General features: G+C 59.5%; 1 protein-coding gene across 6 annotated transcripts; it reads right to left on the minus strand.

Moving 5' to 3' along the window:
- Positions 1–1,242: 1,242 nt before the first annotated feature.
- On the minus strand, positions 1,243–13,695 carry OSBPL7 (oxysterol binding protein like 7). 6 transcript variants are annotated; one of them, XM_030839789.2, is made up of 22 exons: positions 12,091–13,695; positions 11,857–11,982; positions 11,629–11,682; positions 10,904–11,017; positions 10,438–10,548; positions 10,225–10,342; positions 9,444–9,547; positions 8,998–9,090; positions 8,782–8,914; positions 8,599–8,693; positions 8,320–8,415; positions 7,512–7,649; positions 6,824–6,917; positions 5,657–5,889; positions 5,374–5,511; positions 4,461–4,524; positions 4,282–4,360; positions 3,192–3,336; positions 2,949–3,093; positions 2,736–2,862; positions 2,403–2,525; positions 1,243–2,234 (listed from the first exon to the last, which is right to left on the minus strand). In XM_030839789.2, exons 1-22 carry the CDS (start codon positions 12,163–12,165, stop codon positions 2,126–2,128), a joined length of 2,514 nt encoding a protein of 837 aa, XP_030695649.1. In that variant the 5' UTR covers positions 12,166–13,695; the 3' UTR covers positions 1,243–2,125. The 6 variants fall into 6 exon arrangements, 5 of the variants coding, with proteins under 5 accessions (XP_030695649.1, XP_060146563.1, XP_060146564.1 ...); XM_060290580.1 differs by having other exon boundaries at positions 1,243–2,525; positions 8,320–8,693; positions 12,091–12,245; positions 13,528–13,695; XM_060290581.1 differs by having other exon boundaries at positions 1,243–2,525; positions 8,320–8,693; positions 12,091–12,548; positions 13,528–13,695.
- Between the last annotated feature and the right edge of the window lie 1,788 nt (positions 13,696–15,483).

A 15,483-nucleotide genomic window follows, 5' to 3' on the forward strand; every position in this document is an offset into this window, starting at 1 on the left:
TCAGGGGATCAGATCCGGACCCTGTCCTCCAGGAGAGGAAGTGAGGTGTCCCCTGAGAGCTGCAAGTCAGCACATAACGACTCCGCCCAAACCCCTGCACTAGATGACCAAACTCTAGCAGAGCTTCCAGCAGCCTGTGTCCCTAGGATGAGCCCAGTCCCCTCAGATGCCTGCCTGAGGGAGCTCCACACTGCCAGCAGAATTCACTGCTTGTTCTAGCCAACACCTGACCCCGGGCCCTGGCTTCCTTTTCTTAGAGCAGGGCCTGTGTGTGCAGTGCGGTGGGCTGAGGGGCTAGGAGACAACTAATGAAATCAGGAGCCTGGACATACATTCTCCTCTAAGACACAAAAGAAGCCAAATGAAGGACCACGGAGTCCCTGAACAGAAAGGCAAGGCACTTGACCAAGATCAGAACAGCTTTGGAATAACAGAGCTGGGACCTGAACTCAGTCGAGGCGGTGCGGGAGGGGGAGAAATGCAGCTCGCCCTGTTCTCCCATCCCTTAGTCCCTCCCCCCTCCCACCTTCCCTTGAAAAGTCACTGAGGGGGTGAGAGGGTGAGCACAGACCTGACCGAGGATGCTGGGGGTGGGGGCAGCTTCTGTGCCAGAGGGCGACAGGGACCACACAGTTTTCTGCCTGCTTAAGGAGTTTGGGTTTTCCCCTGAGGCGCTCAGAAGCAATGGATGTATCTGAAGCAGGTATGAGGTGCAATATTTCTCTTTTAAAATATCACCCTGGAGCTTCCCTGGTGGCGCAGTGGTTGAGAGTCCTCCTGCCGATGCGGGGGACACGGGTTCGCGCCCCGGTCCGGGAGGATCCCACATGCCGCGGAGCGGCTGGGCCCGTGAGCCATGGCCGCTGAGCCTGCGTGTCCGGAGCCTGTGCTCCGCAACGGGAGAGGCCACAACAGTGAGAGGCCCGCGTACCAAAAAAATAAATAAATAAATAAAATAAAATAAAATAAAATATCACCCTGAAAGCCAGCATTAGATTGGAAGTGACTGGAGGCTCCAAGGATACTGCAATAGTCCAGGCGAAAGTTGATAAGGGCCCAGCCTAAGCTAGGTGCAATCACGAGAAGGGGTCAGAGAGACACTGAGGCAGAAGTGACGGGAGGTGAGGATTCAGGGAGAGAGATGACATTGGGTCTTTAGCCCAGGTGAGTGGGGAGCTATGGGCCTTCACGGGGCTTGAGCGCACGTGTTTTTCAATGAATGGTCACAGGCCAAAGTTTGGGACAGTCTTTACTGGAGTTTGGAATGTCATAGCAATTCACCTTAATCAGAGGCAGACTGGTAAAATGAGCAGCAATGGTGGCGGACCCCCCGCAGGGGACATCCGGCCTACACGAGGAATCCTGCTCGCCCGCAAGCAGTACACAGGCACACGCACACACTCTTCTACACAAACCAACACTCTCATGAGTGCTCGCTCACTCCGGGTGGGTCAGAGGCCAGGCGCCCTTCCTGCCCTGTCTGCTCTGGGGGATCCACTGAGCTGAGACTTTAGGAAACCACTTGAGGACCAGGGACGAAGGAGCTGCAGGCGTTTTGCAGTTTGGGAGAAGGGGATCCAGGAGGATAGGAGAAATTGCCAGGGCCAAGCAAAGGGAGCCCCTCTGGGCCAGGGCAGGGGGAGAAGATGCTGGAGATGGGGCATGGGAGGGACGGGGGTGGGAGAAAAGGCCATCCCCTCTCCTTCACTCACTCCAACCTCACAGCTGGGGCCCGAGTCCTGGGCATGGGAATCCTGGGGAACGTCGAGGGGTCCCCTGTGTCCTAGGAAGGCACTGAAATGGGGAACAGATCCTGGAGGGCCTGGAGTCTCCCCCAAGTACCCCAGGGGGTAAGGAAGGGGTTGACAGAGCAAGGAGGGTCTTACATGCTGGTTGTCTGGGGCAACAAGACTGGGGAAGCACGAATACTGCTTCCCACCCCAAACAAGGGGTGGGTGATGGGCTGAGATGCAGCCCCTCTGGCCGGCAGAGGGGAGAGGGCCAGAGCCAGGGCTTCCCCTTTGGTCTCCAGGGCAGTGAGTGGGAGAGCCTGGCCTCGCCCATGTGTCCGTGGCGGGGTGGGGGCAGGAGGGGGGACCGGGGCCTCCTGCCCCTGGGGCCTGGGCTACCAGAGCACGGCCCCGTCCAGGTTCCCGTAGCCCGGCTCGGCCCGCAGCCGCCAGTATGTGTTGTTAGTCACCCACCACTCCTTCCCGCTGCTGTCTGTCTGCCGCCTGGGGGGAAGGGGGCCGTGGAAGAAGAGGGGTGAACACCCAGCACTGAGGCCGAGGTCCCGAGACGCTGCCTTACGCTGCCAGCCCCACTCAAAGCAGGAAGGGGCTAGTGGGGAGGAGGAGGGGGGCCTGGGTTGCAGAGAGACCTGGAGAGGGGGGCAGAGGCACCTGAAGAAGCGAGCCTGGTGGACAATGTTGTTCTCCTCCATGACTTTGCGCCTGTCTCGCTGAAGCTGCTCGATCCTTCTCTTCTGGGCCTCGGCGGCCTGTATGTTCCCCTCCTCCAGGTACCTGAGCAACCAGACGGCAGTCAGCGGAACTGCCCACTCTCAGAGGCCCCCAAATCCAAGGCCGCTGTGCCTGCCCAGTTCTGCTCCCAAACGGGTCCCATCTCCCCGAGGCAACTCAAGGAAGGAAGGACATAGTCCCAGGTCTGCGTGGAAACCCACGTGGGGAGGGAGGAGCCCGGAGCTTCCGGAGCGGCACCCGCCTGGCACTGACCTCTGGTCTGGCCGGAGCCGCGTGTCTGTGGAAGGCAGGGACCGCTTCAGCTCTGCCGTCAGCTCATTCAGCTCCAAAGCAAACTGAGTGAAGCCGAAGTTGCGCTCATAGTTTGGGGGCATTGAGTCTAGGGGGAAGGCAGGGGGCTGGGGCAGGTGGGCTGTGCACAGCTGCCCTCACCTCTGCCCAGCCCGCTCCAAGCGCCCCACTTACTGGGTTTCCAGATGCACTGACTGCCCGGCGGGGGTCCCCGGTACAGGCCCTCGGGCCACTTCCCGAAGAGTCGGTGGAGGACGCGGCCGCTTCGGCTAAACACGGCACCCTGCACCTCATGGACGTTGGAGCTCCAGTACTTGGCCTGGGGTGGGGGTGGGACAGAGGGCTTAGGGAGGTGTCCCCTCCTCTTCCCCGGGGCGAGCTGCTGGGACGGACAGGTGGGGCAGGGAGGCCACCCACCTTGCAGAAGGTGATCTTGCAGTGGCAGGAGCTGTCCTGCGTGTTCCGGATGAGCACCTCCCCGTAGTGCTCAATCCAGCGCTGGCCACTCAGGATGTTGTGAATGCAGGACGTCACCTTGTTCCACTCAAAGTGGTCCCCAAACCTGAGAGAGACAGAGCATGGCGGGGGCCAGCTGGCCGGCCCTGGGGAACAAATGCCACCCTGAGCCGGGGAATGCCTGTCTCATCAGAGCAGGTCATGCGGGTCTGGGAAAGGAACCCTGGGGTCCTGGTTCCAGCTCATGGTCCTTCCATGAAGGATGACATATTTATAAGGCAAAGCAGCCTTCACAGAAAGTATTCAACTAACACATCTCCATCTGTTGAGAAAGCTCCAGAGGGCCTAAGTCACAGGGGTAAAAACATAGGCGGGTCTATGTCCTTGGGATATATGTCTGTTCACATATATCAGCTGTTTACTCCCCACTTCTGTCGAATATTACTTATTACTCTTGTTTTATAGACGAGCAGACTCAAGGCTCTGAGGCGTCAAGTCTTTCTGCCGCTTGTCTAATTAAGCAGCAGAACCAAGACTCCCGCCCAGGACTTCTGACCCTGAAGTCCAGGGTCTTCCCCACCCCTGCACTGGCCTCTGGTTGCAGTTCCCCACCTGTAACATGGCGAGATGAGGGTGCTTCAAATGTGGTTTGTGAGCAGTCCTGAAATCACTTTAGAATCACTTTAGGCTTGTGTGCGTGTGCGTGTGTGTGTGTGTGTGTGAGTGTGTGTGTGTGTGAGTGTGTGTGTGTGTGTGTGTGTGTGTGTGAATGGGTTACTGTGCACTGACTTGAAGTCTCAAATGCATTCCTTACTGTGAGTCATGGTCAAAAAGTGCGAAAGCCACTTGATCAGGTGACCCTGACGAGCCCTTCCAGCTCTAAGACTGTTCACCTTTCTTTACTGACAACTGCTGTTAACCCAGGTATAAATGTACAGACACTGCCCCACCCTGAGCCGCTTCAGACCAGGCCTCTCTCTCCTGTCCCTCCCACGTCCCCATCCCAGCCCGGGGAGGATGGCCTGTAGGCTGGGCCTGTGCCTACACTCACCTGGGCAGGCTCACATTGACCATCCCCACAGGCACAATCTCCAGGGATTTGCCCCAGAACTTGTTCTTCCACTTCATGTCTGGAGTTGGGTGGGGGAAGGAGAACGACTGCAGAGATAAGACCAGAGAGTGTTCCAGCCCCTCCCCCATCTGCGCTTCACCCCCAGCCCCACCCTTTACCTTGCCAGAATATGAAGTTCTCAGACTCCGCATGGCACGCCGAGATGGGGGGGTGGTGGGAGACCTTGATGAGCAAGGAAGTCTTCTAGAGGCTGCTCTGAGGACCCTGGGGTCTGCTCCTGACCCCAGGCCCCCAACATCCCTCACCCCCATCCCCAGTTCCCCTGGGAACCAGAAGACCAGTTAGTTCCAGGTCTCTTGTCTAGGTGTCCTTGGCCACCACCCAAATTCCATCTCCCTCTCCTTTCCCACGAGGCCCCTATGTTCTCCCTTCTCCCTCCCTCCCCTCTAGGGCCCTCCTTGCCGACCCTGTGCATGGTGCCCTCCAGAGATCCTGCCCAAGTCCTCTAGCAGTGACAGGTGGGGCCTCCACCCATGGCCTGCCTGAAAGCCAGCCCTCCCATGAGGACCCTCTTCCCTAATCATCTTCTCCCCCAAAGCCGATTATCACCCTGCAATCTCCACAACACACCCTTGGAAAAACTCGGCCTTGCCCTCATTAGAACAGCTCCCCATCTGGAACCTTGAACTCAGGGATCCCACAGCCTGCCCTCCTTGCCTCTCCCCATCCCCTGGCGCCCACCACTGCCTGAGTGTTCCCTACAAATTGCAATTCTAAGCATGTCACTCTACTGCTTAAAACTCTCCCGTGACTACCCGTGGCCTTCAGGATTTAAAAACCAAGCAACCAACAGAGCTGAATAACCTCCTATGAGCTTCCAGAATCCCAGCTCTAGAACATGGTACAGTAACTCCTTGTTTGAAGTCCCTCTCCCCAAGGAGCGGGGAGCTCCTCCCTTGACGGCCCGACTGTCGGGTGTTCTCACCCACGCCCTGGCCCCTTGAAGCCCGGGTGTTCCCCGGCCTTGGCCACATGGCTGCCCCAACCAGCCCACTTCTTCCAGGGCCTCACCTGCTCACTGATGAAGCGGAAACCTCGGTCAGGCCGCTCGCACTCGTAGGTCTCCCCCAGGACAGGGTTGAAGGGCTTGCAGCCCGCCCGGTGGTATGTGGAGGAGTAGGCTGACACTGCGAAGGCTGCGATGTACACCTGCAGGGGGCGGGGCGCCGGGGGATCAGAGGAGATGCCGCCCTGCCACCACCCTACCATGAGCCAGGACGGGGACCTTGGGTGGGCCCGGTAGACCGGATCCTGGGAGGTGGCGGCAGCCTGGGCGGGGGCTGGGCGGACCCACCATGCGCTCGCAGGGGTCGGTGGTCTGGCTGGCCTGGTCCAGAAGGCTGCTGTACTCCAGCTCCTCGCAGAGCCGCTGCAGGGTGCTGAGTGGCTCGTTGAGCTGCACGGGCATCGACACCTTGGACAGGTCCTTGCCGATGTTGTTCCACAGGATGTTCCACAGGCTCACGTCGGCCCCGGGCCCACTGGCCGCAGGTAGGCATCGGCGGCGGGGTGGTCCCACGGCTCCTCCTGGAACACAATCCCGGGGCCAACCCGCCTGTCACTCTGCCTTGGGCACCTCGCATGCAGGCCCACGGCCTCCCGAGCTCCTGAGGTGCTCCCAGGTCTGCTCGCTCCCAGGCCCCAGGCTCGACTCACTATGGGGCAGGCGGCTGGGGGCTAATTCTTTTTTTTGGGGGGTGGTGGGGAGTGGTTCATTCTTGATGAGCTCCTGGGGATTTAGGTGAGCAGCAGAGTTAAGAACCAGAGGACAGTTCCCACTGTTGGAAACAGAAACCCTGCACCCCAGAAGCCCTTCCTGACTCTCACCCTTGGCTTCTGCTCCGTTTCATGAGCACAGAAACCAATGTCAAAATTATTCAGCCCAGGGCTTCCCTGGTGGCGCAGTGGTTGAGAGTCTGCCTGCCGATGCAGGGGATGCGGGTTCGTGTCCCGGTCCGGGAAGATCCCACATGCCGCGGAGCGGCTGGGCCCGTGGGCCATGGCCGCTGAGCCTGCGCGTCCGGAGCCTGTGCTCCGCAAAGGGAGAGGCCACAACAGTGAGAGGCCCGCGTACCGCAAAAAAAAATAAAAAATAAAATAAAACAAATAAAATTATTCAGCCCATTTTATAGATGAGGAAACAGGCTCCAAGAAGGAAGATGACACGTACAAAGCCACACTGCTAAAAAGCGGGCCCTTCTGCCTATCAGGCCCACGCGAGCCTTCGCAGAAGCCCAGATTGGAGACTAGCCCCAGGCTGAGCCTGCCCCGCCCCCAGGGCCACCCCTGGAGCACAGTCACAGCTTAGCCTTACTCACCCTCAGGGTCACCCCTGGAGTCAGCACCCGAAGCCATTAGCCCACCAGTACTACAAGGGACTACTTCCCAAGGGGCCTGGGCCTGGACGAACCCCGTTGCTGTGCCCACCTCCTGCCCTCCCTCCTGCCCGTCTGGCTGGCACCTTTCTGACAGCGCTCAGCTCCCCTGAGGTCGAGCACCTCCTCGGACAGGCTGGTGGTGACTTCACTGGTGCACGACTCCTCCTCCTCTGAGCCCTGGGCCAGGGACAGATGACAGGCTGGGCAGACTAGGCCTCCCCCAGGCAGCTGGACAGTGCCCAGGGCCTGGCAAGAATCTGCCCAGCTAGCCCTTTGGTGGGAAGGGGAAGAGAATATATTTGGGAGGGTCTGAGCCCTAAGACACTGCCCTGGGAGGCCTGGAATCACGGCGTGCCCTGCCACCTTGGGAGGGAGAGGGCCTGGCCTTACAACTAGCAGGGAGACAGCTCAGGAGCTTGGCGGGACACTGAGGGAAGGGAAGCTGGGGATTACTGGGATTCAGGGTCAGGAGGGTGAGCGTCAAGGGAGTGCTAAGGCTGAAACGAGGTCCCAGAAAGATGACGGGGTGCAGCTGAGAAAGCAGTTTCAGTAGAACCCATGGGGATGGAGCACATCAAACTGGAAGAAGGGTCTCCAGCAGAGATTTCTAAGCAGGGCCACACAAACCCAGCAGATCTGGACATGTTCCCAGAGAAGTGGCCGAGGTGGTTAGAAAGGACTTGGGAATCCACAGATTCCAGTCTCCCGGGACCGCACCCCTCTATTCCCAGGGTCCCTCCTCTCTCACTACCAGCTTCCCCGCTCCCTCACCTCATTCTCAGAAGAGCTGGCAGAGAGGAGAACCTCACAGGCATCAAAGAACTCTGTGTGGGAATCAGCGAGGGAAAGGACGCTGCTCTGGGACAGCTGAGGGGTCAGCTCTCGCCCCTTCATGTACAGAGCTTCTTGCTGTGGGAGCGGGACAGGTGTCAGGCCCAAGGCCCAGCCGGGAGAGTCAGGTAGGGCTCCCCTGGCCTGACAGCTCCCTTGTGAGGGAAGTGTGACTGGGGACTTTTACTATCTGAGTCTGAGACCTGCTGAGCAGGAGAAGATGCGGAGGGGAGCGAGTGTAGTGGGGTACGAAGGCCTGGTGGAAAGATCCCGGCCTGGAAGTGAGGAGACACGGGTTGCATGATAACTGCCTGGGCACTGACTCTGAGCCTGGCTCCAAGCCCTTTGTGTGTATCAACTCCATCAATCCCAACACTCACCCTACCAGGGAGGTGCAATTATTACCCCCACTTTGCAGATTAGGACACTGAGGCTCTGGGTCATGAAGCCAGCATACAGTGGAGCCAGATTCAAACCCATGTAGTACGGGAGCCTGGGCCCATCAACTAGATCCTCTGAGTCTCAGTTTCCTCATCTGTGAACTTGAGGGTAAGAATCACTGCCTCACGGGACTCTGACTTAAAAACAAAAGCACTCTGCACGCTGTTAAGAAATGACCCAGATGTGGCTGCTGCCCGTGTTCCGTGAAAGGGGCTGGAGTTTCAGGTCTGAACGCCAACCACGCCTTCACTTCTGCTGAGAAAGAAGGCCCAGAGGAATGGTCCCCACAGCCCACCCCGGCTCCCACCTCCTCGGGGTTGAGGGAGCTGAAGGAGTCTGCAGTGGTGTCGGAGGACACGGACAGCGAGTGGAGGCGCCTCGGGCCGGCTGCGGCCTCAGAGACCTGCAGGGAGAGGGTGAGGGCACAGGTGCCGGGACGGGGCGGGTGAAGACCTCCCCAGCCTGCCGGGCACAGCCTGCCTCCTCCAACCTCCCTTCCCGGCCCAGGTCCGGGACCACCCCCAGGCCTGCAGTCCTCGGGGCTCGGGCCCACTCCTCCCACTGGCCACCCTGCCCCCAGCCTCACCCCCAGCCTGGATGGATCCGAACCCTGGTGCAGGTCCCTCAGTCGGTCCCGTTCAGTGGTGAGGGCGGCCAGGACACTGCTGAGCGAGCTGTGCACTGTGGGGGCAGGCCGGCCATCAGACTCCCTTCCTCTCCCTCTCCCTCTCCCCGCCTGCCCCCAGCCACCCCCAGGGCACGCACTCACCCTTCTGAGCCAGGGCCCAGAAACTGCGCTGCACGTGGGCATAGTCTGGGGGTGGCAGCCCGCGGGGGCCCGAGGGGTCCCGGGACTCCAGGTAGCGAGATAGGTTGGGAACAGAGCCGTGGAGACGACCCACCTGTAGGCGAAGGGGAGGGGTTGAAGGGTGCAACTCCTTCAGAGCCTCCCACCCAGCATCTCGGGGTCCACACCCCACCTCACCCGCCCGATGGTGTCGTCCTTGGCAAAGCTCTGTGTGCACCATATGCGGCTGGTCCGCTTCCCCTTCTTGGGTCTCTCGGTCGTCACCGAGGCCTGGCAAGTCGAGGTGAGGGAGTTTCAGTCTCAGGGTGGGGAAGACCACCAAAGCCGGGAGAGAGGTAGACGGTCATGAAGGAGGACGCAGAGACACCAGCATCCCGGAGGCAGAAGACCGACAGCCTGGCAGCCGCCTGGGCACAGGAGGAAGGGGTCGCTCCAAAGGGGCAGAAAGACAACCCTGAGGCGGTCTGGACACGGTGGGGAGGGGCAACGGGGAGATGGTGGCTCTCCAGGAAACCGCAGCATATAAGGGGGACTGGGGACCTGTCCGGGGAAGTGATGGAGATGAAGACAGCAAGAGCGGAGATAGCCCTGGGCGGGCCCCTGCCTCCTCCCCTGGACCTTACCTGGTGTGTGGGGATAACAGGGGCTGAGGGGATCCGGGGCAGGGACTCCAGGCTCTGGAGGAGTCTGTGGAGTTCCTGGAGCTTCCCCTGACACTCAGAGAGCTCTGCGGGAAGGATGAATGAGGAAGTCCCTCTCCCAACACTGGCCAGGCCCCCCAGAGTCTGTCCGTTAGCTTCCCTTCCTCCTCCAAAGACTTCACCAGCAGCCACGGAAATGCCGACACTGGCTGCCCTCCCCCACTCACGAGCCCAAAGCAGTTCCCAGCTCCCACCCTTTGGTCTGGCCTCACGGAAGCGCCCGCACCCCAATCTGCACTCTGTTCCCAGACCACACCTTACCTCGGCCACCTCCACACAGGCCAGGGGGCTCCCACTCTCGCTCTCCCCCCTTGGTTTGCATTTCCCTCTCCCAGGCCAGCATCGCAGCCTGCAACTCCAGGAATCCGGTTCTAGTGCACACCCCTTCCCTGGCCCTACTCCTCAGGACCCCTCCCTGCGTTGGCATTCTGGATCTTCTTTTGCATGAGTCCTGGCCCTGTGTCCGGGTCTGTCTATATGCCTAGAGCACGAGCCCCATCATTCTCTGTAAGCCTGAGGCTCCCCAGGGCAGGGCCCTAGGAGACCTGATCAGCCTAGAGACGGAGGCTGTCTCCCCCATCAGACTGGGTCTCCCAGAGGCAGGGATGGAGGTAACATTTTCTCCTCCTTGTGACTGCTGATGCCACCTAGATGCAATAGCATGGGCCCTTCCCACGGAGGCGCAGTGCCAGGGGCCCCTCACCATGAGAACAGCGGTCTAACCCATCACTGTCCCTCAGCCAGGAAGACACCTTCTCCTGAGGTCCAACCCCTGGCAGAGCCGAGGCACTACCCGCTGCCGGAAGCTGGGCACCAGGAACCTGTGGGGTGAGTCAAGGGTCAGCAAGGTGCCTGCCTCCCTGAGTCTCATCCTGAATCCCCACATCATCTGTCGCTGCCCCAGGGCCCATCTTACCTTCCGGTGAGTGGTGCTGGGCAGCAGGCTTCGGGGCACATCCAGGTGCTGGGCCAGGCGGTGGGCACGCAGCTGAGCCACCCAGCTCTGGAACAGGTCCTGTGATTTGATCTGCAGAGGTGATGGAGAAGGGGAGGGATGCATGAAAGGGAGGATTGCTTTCTAGAGGCAAGAAGTTGGGGCTCTGGTCCGCAGGCAGGCAGGGTCTCTCCCTATAGCACACAGCTTGTGCAAAGGTCCCTTGCGGGGAGGCAGAAACAGCTTCTGCAGGTCTCCAAGCCTTCAGCTCTGTTCCTGTTCACACAACAGCCAACAGGGCCAGTTTGCCATTGGCTATTGTACATGGTAGGAACTCCCTTCTGGTCAAACTCAGACAGACCCTCGGCCCCTGTCCCTCTCTCCTGCGTGCCCCAGTGCCTCTGACAGGCTGGGGATCAAGCCACCACCTGGCTCCCAGGGATGTCACCTTGAGGTGGTAGATGTTGTCTTCAGTGTCAAGGTCAATGCGCTGGGCCTTTTTGTTGATGGACATGACCGACAGTCGGACATCAATGGAGCCATGGAGCTTCCCCTTGGTGATCTGGGGTGGAGAGATCGGAGGGGGAAAGGGGGACTTGTTTTAGGCCACCAGGGCCACCATCACTGAGGTCACGCTAGGCTCAAGGGCCAGGCAGCAGGTTCACCCTCATGCCCAAGTCACAGTATCAGCAGGACTTGTCAGTCGTCCTCCTGCGCACAGGACACCCCGCTATGTCAAGTCACAATCTGAGCTCTAGGCAGTCACAAAGTGAGGAAAACTTTTCCCACCCTCAGGAATCTGCGAGGCTGAGAAAGGAGCACCTTCTTGGAGAGAGCCTGGGTGTCCAGGCCTTTAGTTCCTTGTTCCTGCAAGAGCAGAGGACAAGGACGACGATGATAAAGCTCTCATGCCTTGGGTACTTATTTTATGCCCGGCACTGTCCTGAGAGCCCTCACCAAGACAAAGATTCTATAAATGGGTGGCTGCACTCTCTCCACCGTAGAAGTGAGGAGCTGAGGCCCAGGGAAGTAACCTGCCCAAGACCCCACACCCAATAATTGGTGTCCCTGGGATTCAGACCCTGCTCTGGGGGATTCCAGAAGCCCCCTGCCCGCGCAGGGCACTCTGGGGCCAAAGTCCTCCCTCATCCCCCAGCCGAGGCCCTGACTCACATCTTGCCGAGTCGTTGCGTAGTGAAGGATCCCATCCTCGAGCACAAAGTATCTCTGTGATGTTGCCCAGAAGGGACAGGGCCCGGGGGGCAGAGAGGAAAGGATGTGGGGAGAGAGCAACCATACAGAAGTTTCTTCTGACACACAAACAGACTGTACCCCCCGGCAACCCCACACATCCCCGTCCGGCGTCCCCATCCGGCCCCTCCCCTTGCCCTGCCTCCTTACCTTGTGCCAGCCCTTCAGAGGCCACTTCCTCTTCTTGAGCAGGTGGCCTTCCTGCCTCTCGGGCATGATACCCTCTGCCCCCAGCCGGCCCCGAGGCTCCTCCACTACCTCCCACAGCTCGGAGGCCTGCAGTCCAGGACAGAGTTGGGGAGCGGCCGGTGAAGCGACCAGCTCTGCCTTTTTCCCCTGTGGGCCAAGCTCGGCGCGCCCACTGCCTACTCCCCACCCTCAGACCTGCTGGGCACTGCTGGGCTTGGCGGACTGTGTGCTCTCAGCCAGGGAGGGAGGGTCCCGCTCTTGGAAGTCCATGGGGAAGGGAGTGGCCACTCCCTGCTGAGGACGTAGAGGAGAGTGGAGGGGGAAAGATGTCACCTTGTCCTGAGGGGGCCCTTGAAGCAGAGAGAGACCCTGTTAGCACAGACTCGTCTATCACCTTCCCCACCTCCAGCCCCTCTTGCACCCTCTGGGATGAGAGCCCCCGAGCACATCTTCCGCTCACCTGCCACACCTCTCCCAAGCCTGTCCCCACCCCACTCTGGGCAGGTCTCAGCGCCCGCTGCCCAGAGAGGTGGAGCGCGCAGCAGGCAGGCCGGTGCCAAAAGAAAACCTCGAAAAGTCAGCCCTGCCCCACCTTAGGCACTCACACGTTCCCCGGCTCCAGGAAACACCCCATGCTTTCTCTGGAGGATTCCCTGGGGGTAATCAGAGGTGAGGCAGGGGAGTGAAGGAAGAGGCCCCAAAATAGGACAGAGGAATCCAGAGACTAGACATGCGAGATCTCAACCCAGCTCCTCTTCCGCCAGGATCCCTGAGCCCAGCACCACAGCATGGAGACTCCTCTGCCATCCCTTTACAGAGCCCCCCAACCTCTTGACCCCAGCTCCCCACCAATTGGCCTCCATATCCTCTAGTTCCTGGGCTCCCATTTTTCTGCCTGAGGAAACTGAGGCCTGAGACAGCCCGCATTTTCCCCTGTGCCTCCCATCAATCGCCCCCCTAGGATGCCCACTTCGGACCCTCTGTCCCCCCGTCCCCCAAGCCTCCTTTCTTTCATCCCCATCCCTGGGGCTCCTAAGAAGTACCATCCACCTGGAGAGAGCGGGGGACGAACCACTGGAGACACATGCCAAGGACCGCACAGGCCCCGCAGCAGTGCCCACAGGCGCCCTTGGCACCAGCCCTGGCCATCCTGGCTCCACGGGGAGATCCATAATGCATGAGGCTGTGTGTGTGAGATGGGGGAGGGGACTGGAGGGGCAAGGTTGGCCTGAAGCTGGGGAAGCAGCCCAGATCTTCCGGTGGAGCTGAGGCCAGGAGGGGACAGGGACGTGGTGGGGTGCGGGTGGCCAGGAGATCAGGGCAGAGGGGCCCATGCTACCAGAGGCTGACCTGGGGGGAAAACTCCTACATTCAGCCATTGAAAGTTAACAAACTCTCCAGTGTTTTGGGTGTCTCTGTGCCCTTTTCCTGGCTCCGTGGGATCCTGGCCCCTCACTGCTTGCGGGTGGAGGGGAGGCTCTGTTAGTAGAGGGTGCAGGTCGAGGTGAACCAGGTGGGTGCCCCCTTTCCACCTCCATTCCCGCCCTCATCTCTGGAAGAGCAGACCCACCAGCTTCAGGTGAATGTCCCCTTCTTGGGGAATGTCAGCTGATGCCAGCGCGGCCCCCTTACCCCAGGGTCCATGGACACCAGTGCTCCTTGGCCCGCGCACCGCTCCGCCTCTGTCACCGTCTCCGAGCCGCCAGCTCCCTGCTTACGGAGCTGAGCAGTGGCGGCAGCTGCAGCAGGAACCAGGAAGGAAGGAGACGTCGGAGCCTCCCCTCTAGCCGGATCTCCTCACCTCCCCCTCCCCCGGCCCCTCCTCCAGCCAAACTCTGGGCAGCCGCTCAGCTCTGCCCCCCTGCTCCCCGGAGGACTCAGGGCTGAGCCGACTCCCCAGCACCCAGAAAGCTTGGGAGTGAGAGCAGAGTCCCCAGTGGGCACAGTTCCAGATAGATCACAGAGGACTAGGGAGCTGCTGGCCCCAAGCTAGTGCTGGTAAAGAATTTGCTCACACTAGTATGGCCTTGACCCCAATTAGTACCCAAGGCCATTTCCTTATTAACCCCTGCCTCTCAGTTTTACATCTGAAAATAGATTGTGGAATTTGGAGCCAGCAAAGCTTTCAGGTTGACAGAAAGGGAGGGGTGACCCATGGAACCACAGCTGACAGTGCCAAAGGCAGTCAGCAGGGCATAGTTCAAGAGGGCCACAGTGAGGCTGTCACTGGGGGTGATGCCCCACCAGGTCAGGACCCATGGGGGCCGGAAGCACCTATGTAGTAAGACACCCCCCCACCCCGCAGCCTACCGAGTCTTTGGATGGTGGGCAGGTCTGGGGCGGTAACTACCTGGGTGTTAAAAAGCTAGCTGGAGCCAACTCTAGTACCCTTGGCCTCCCTTTCTGAATACCTTTGCCCTTCTGCCGGAGTACTTTGTGCAGTTGCTCAATTCTAATTAAAAATTACCTCTTGAGAAAGGTCTAGAATTCATTCAAATGAATATGAACTGGACTGACAGCTTTAAGTGCAGTGCAGCCACTTTCTGGAAAGAAGTGGGTTTAATGCTGTGGTTTCAGGCAACGCCAGCAGGCGAAGGATGCAATTCGAGGTTCTTCTTTGATTCCCAATATGACATAGGCCACTTCCCCAACCAGCCGTCCCATGGGCCCTGGCTTACACATCTCTCAGGAGATGCCTGCTCTCTGTTCCATTCAGAACCTCAGCAGTCCCTGCCACCCCAGGAGGGCGTTGTTAGCACCTGGCAGGGTTCTGGGAGTCAGGGAGAGCACTGGGCACCACTGGCCAGACCAGCTCTGGCATCCAGGAGCCTCAGGGGCCTTTTAATTCAGTTCCTATTGATTGAGCATCCCTGGGCGAAAGGCACAGAGCTGGGCACTGTGGAGAGCTGGTCCTGAACCAGGGAAGGAAAAGCTGCTGCAGACCATCACTGCCAGAGCAGTGTCTGCCCAGGACTAAGGAAGCTGTGGCACTGCTCCTAGAGCAATGATCAACTAACTCCCCGCATCACCTGCGTCCACCCGGAATGCGCTCCAACCAAGGACAAGGGCAGGCTTCTTGTCATACACCCCCTCTCCATTAAAAACCTCCAGTTCCCTGAGACTTGGATGAGGCCTCCTACTCAAGAGCCCCCAGACCCCCTTATTAAAACAGAATCCTGGCTTTCCCTCAGCTCCTTTTTTTTTTTAAATAAATTTATTTTATTTTTGGCTGCGTTGGATCTTCGTTGCTGTACGCGGGCTTTCTCTAGTTTCCGCGAGCGGGGGCTACTCTTCATTGCGGTGCACGGCCTTCTCATTGCGGTGGCTTCTTTTGTTGCGGAGCACAGGCTCTAGGTGCGCGGGCTTCAGTAGTTGCAGCACGTGGGCTCAGTAGTTGTGGCACAGGCTCTAGAGTGCACGCTCAGTAGTTGTGGTGCACGGGCTTAGTCGCTCCACAGCATGTGGGATCTTCCCGGACCAGGGCTCAAACCCGTGTCCCCTGCATTGGCAGGCGGATTCTTAACCACTGCGCCACCAGGGAAGTCCCAGCTCTTTTGTTTTGAACCACCTGAGATGGGCCAGATACTG

Source organism: Globicephala melas, chromosome 20 (genome assembly GCF_963455315.2).
Source record: "Globicephala melas chromosome 20, mGloMel1.2, whole genome shotgun sequence".
Classification (NCBI taxonomy): domain Eukaryota; kingdom Metazoa; phylum Chordata; class Mammalia; order Artiodactyla; family Delphinidae; genus Globicephala; species Globicephala melas.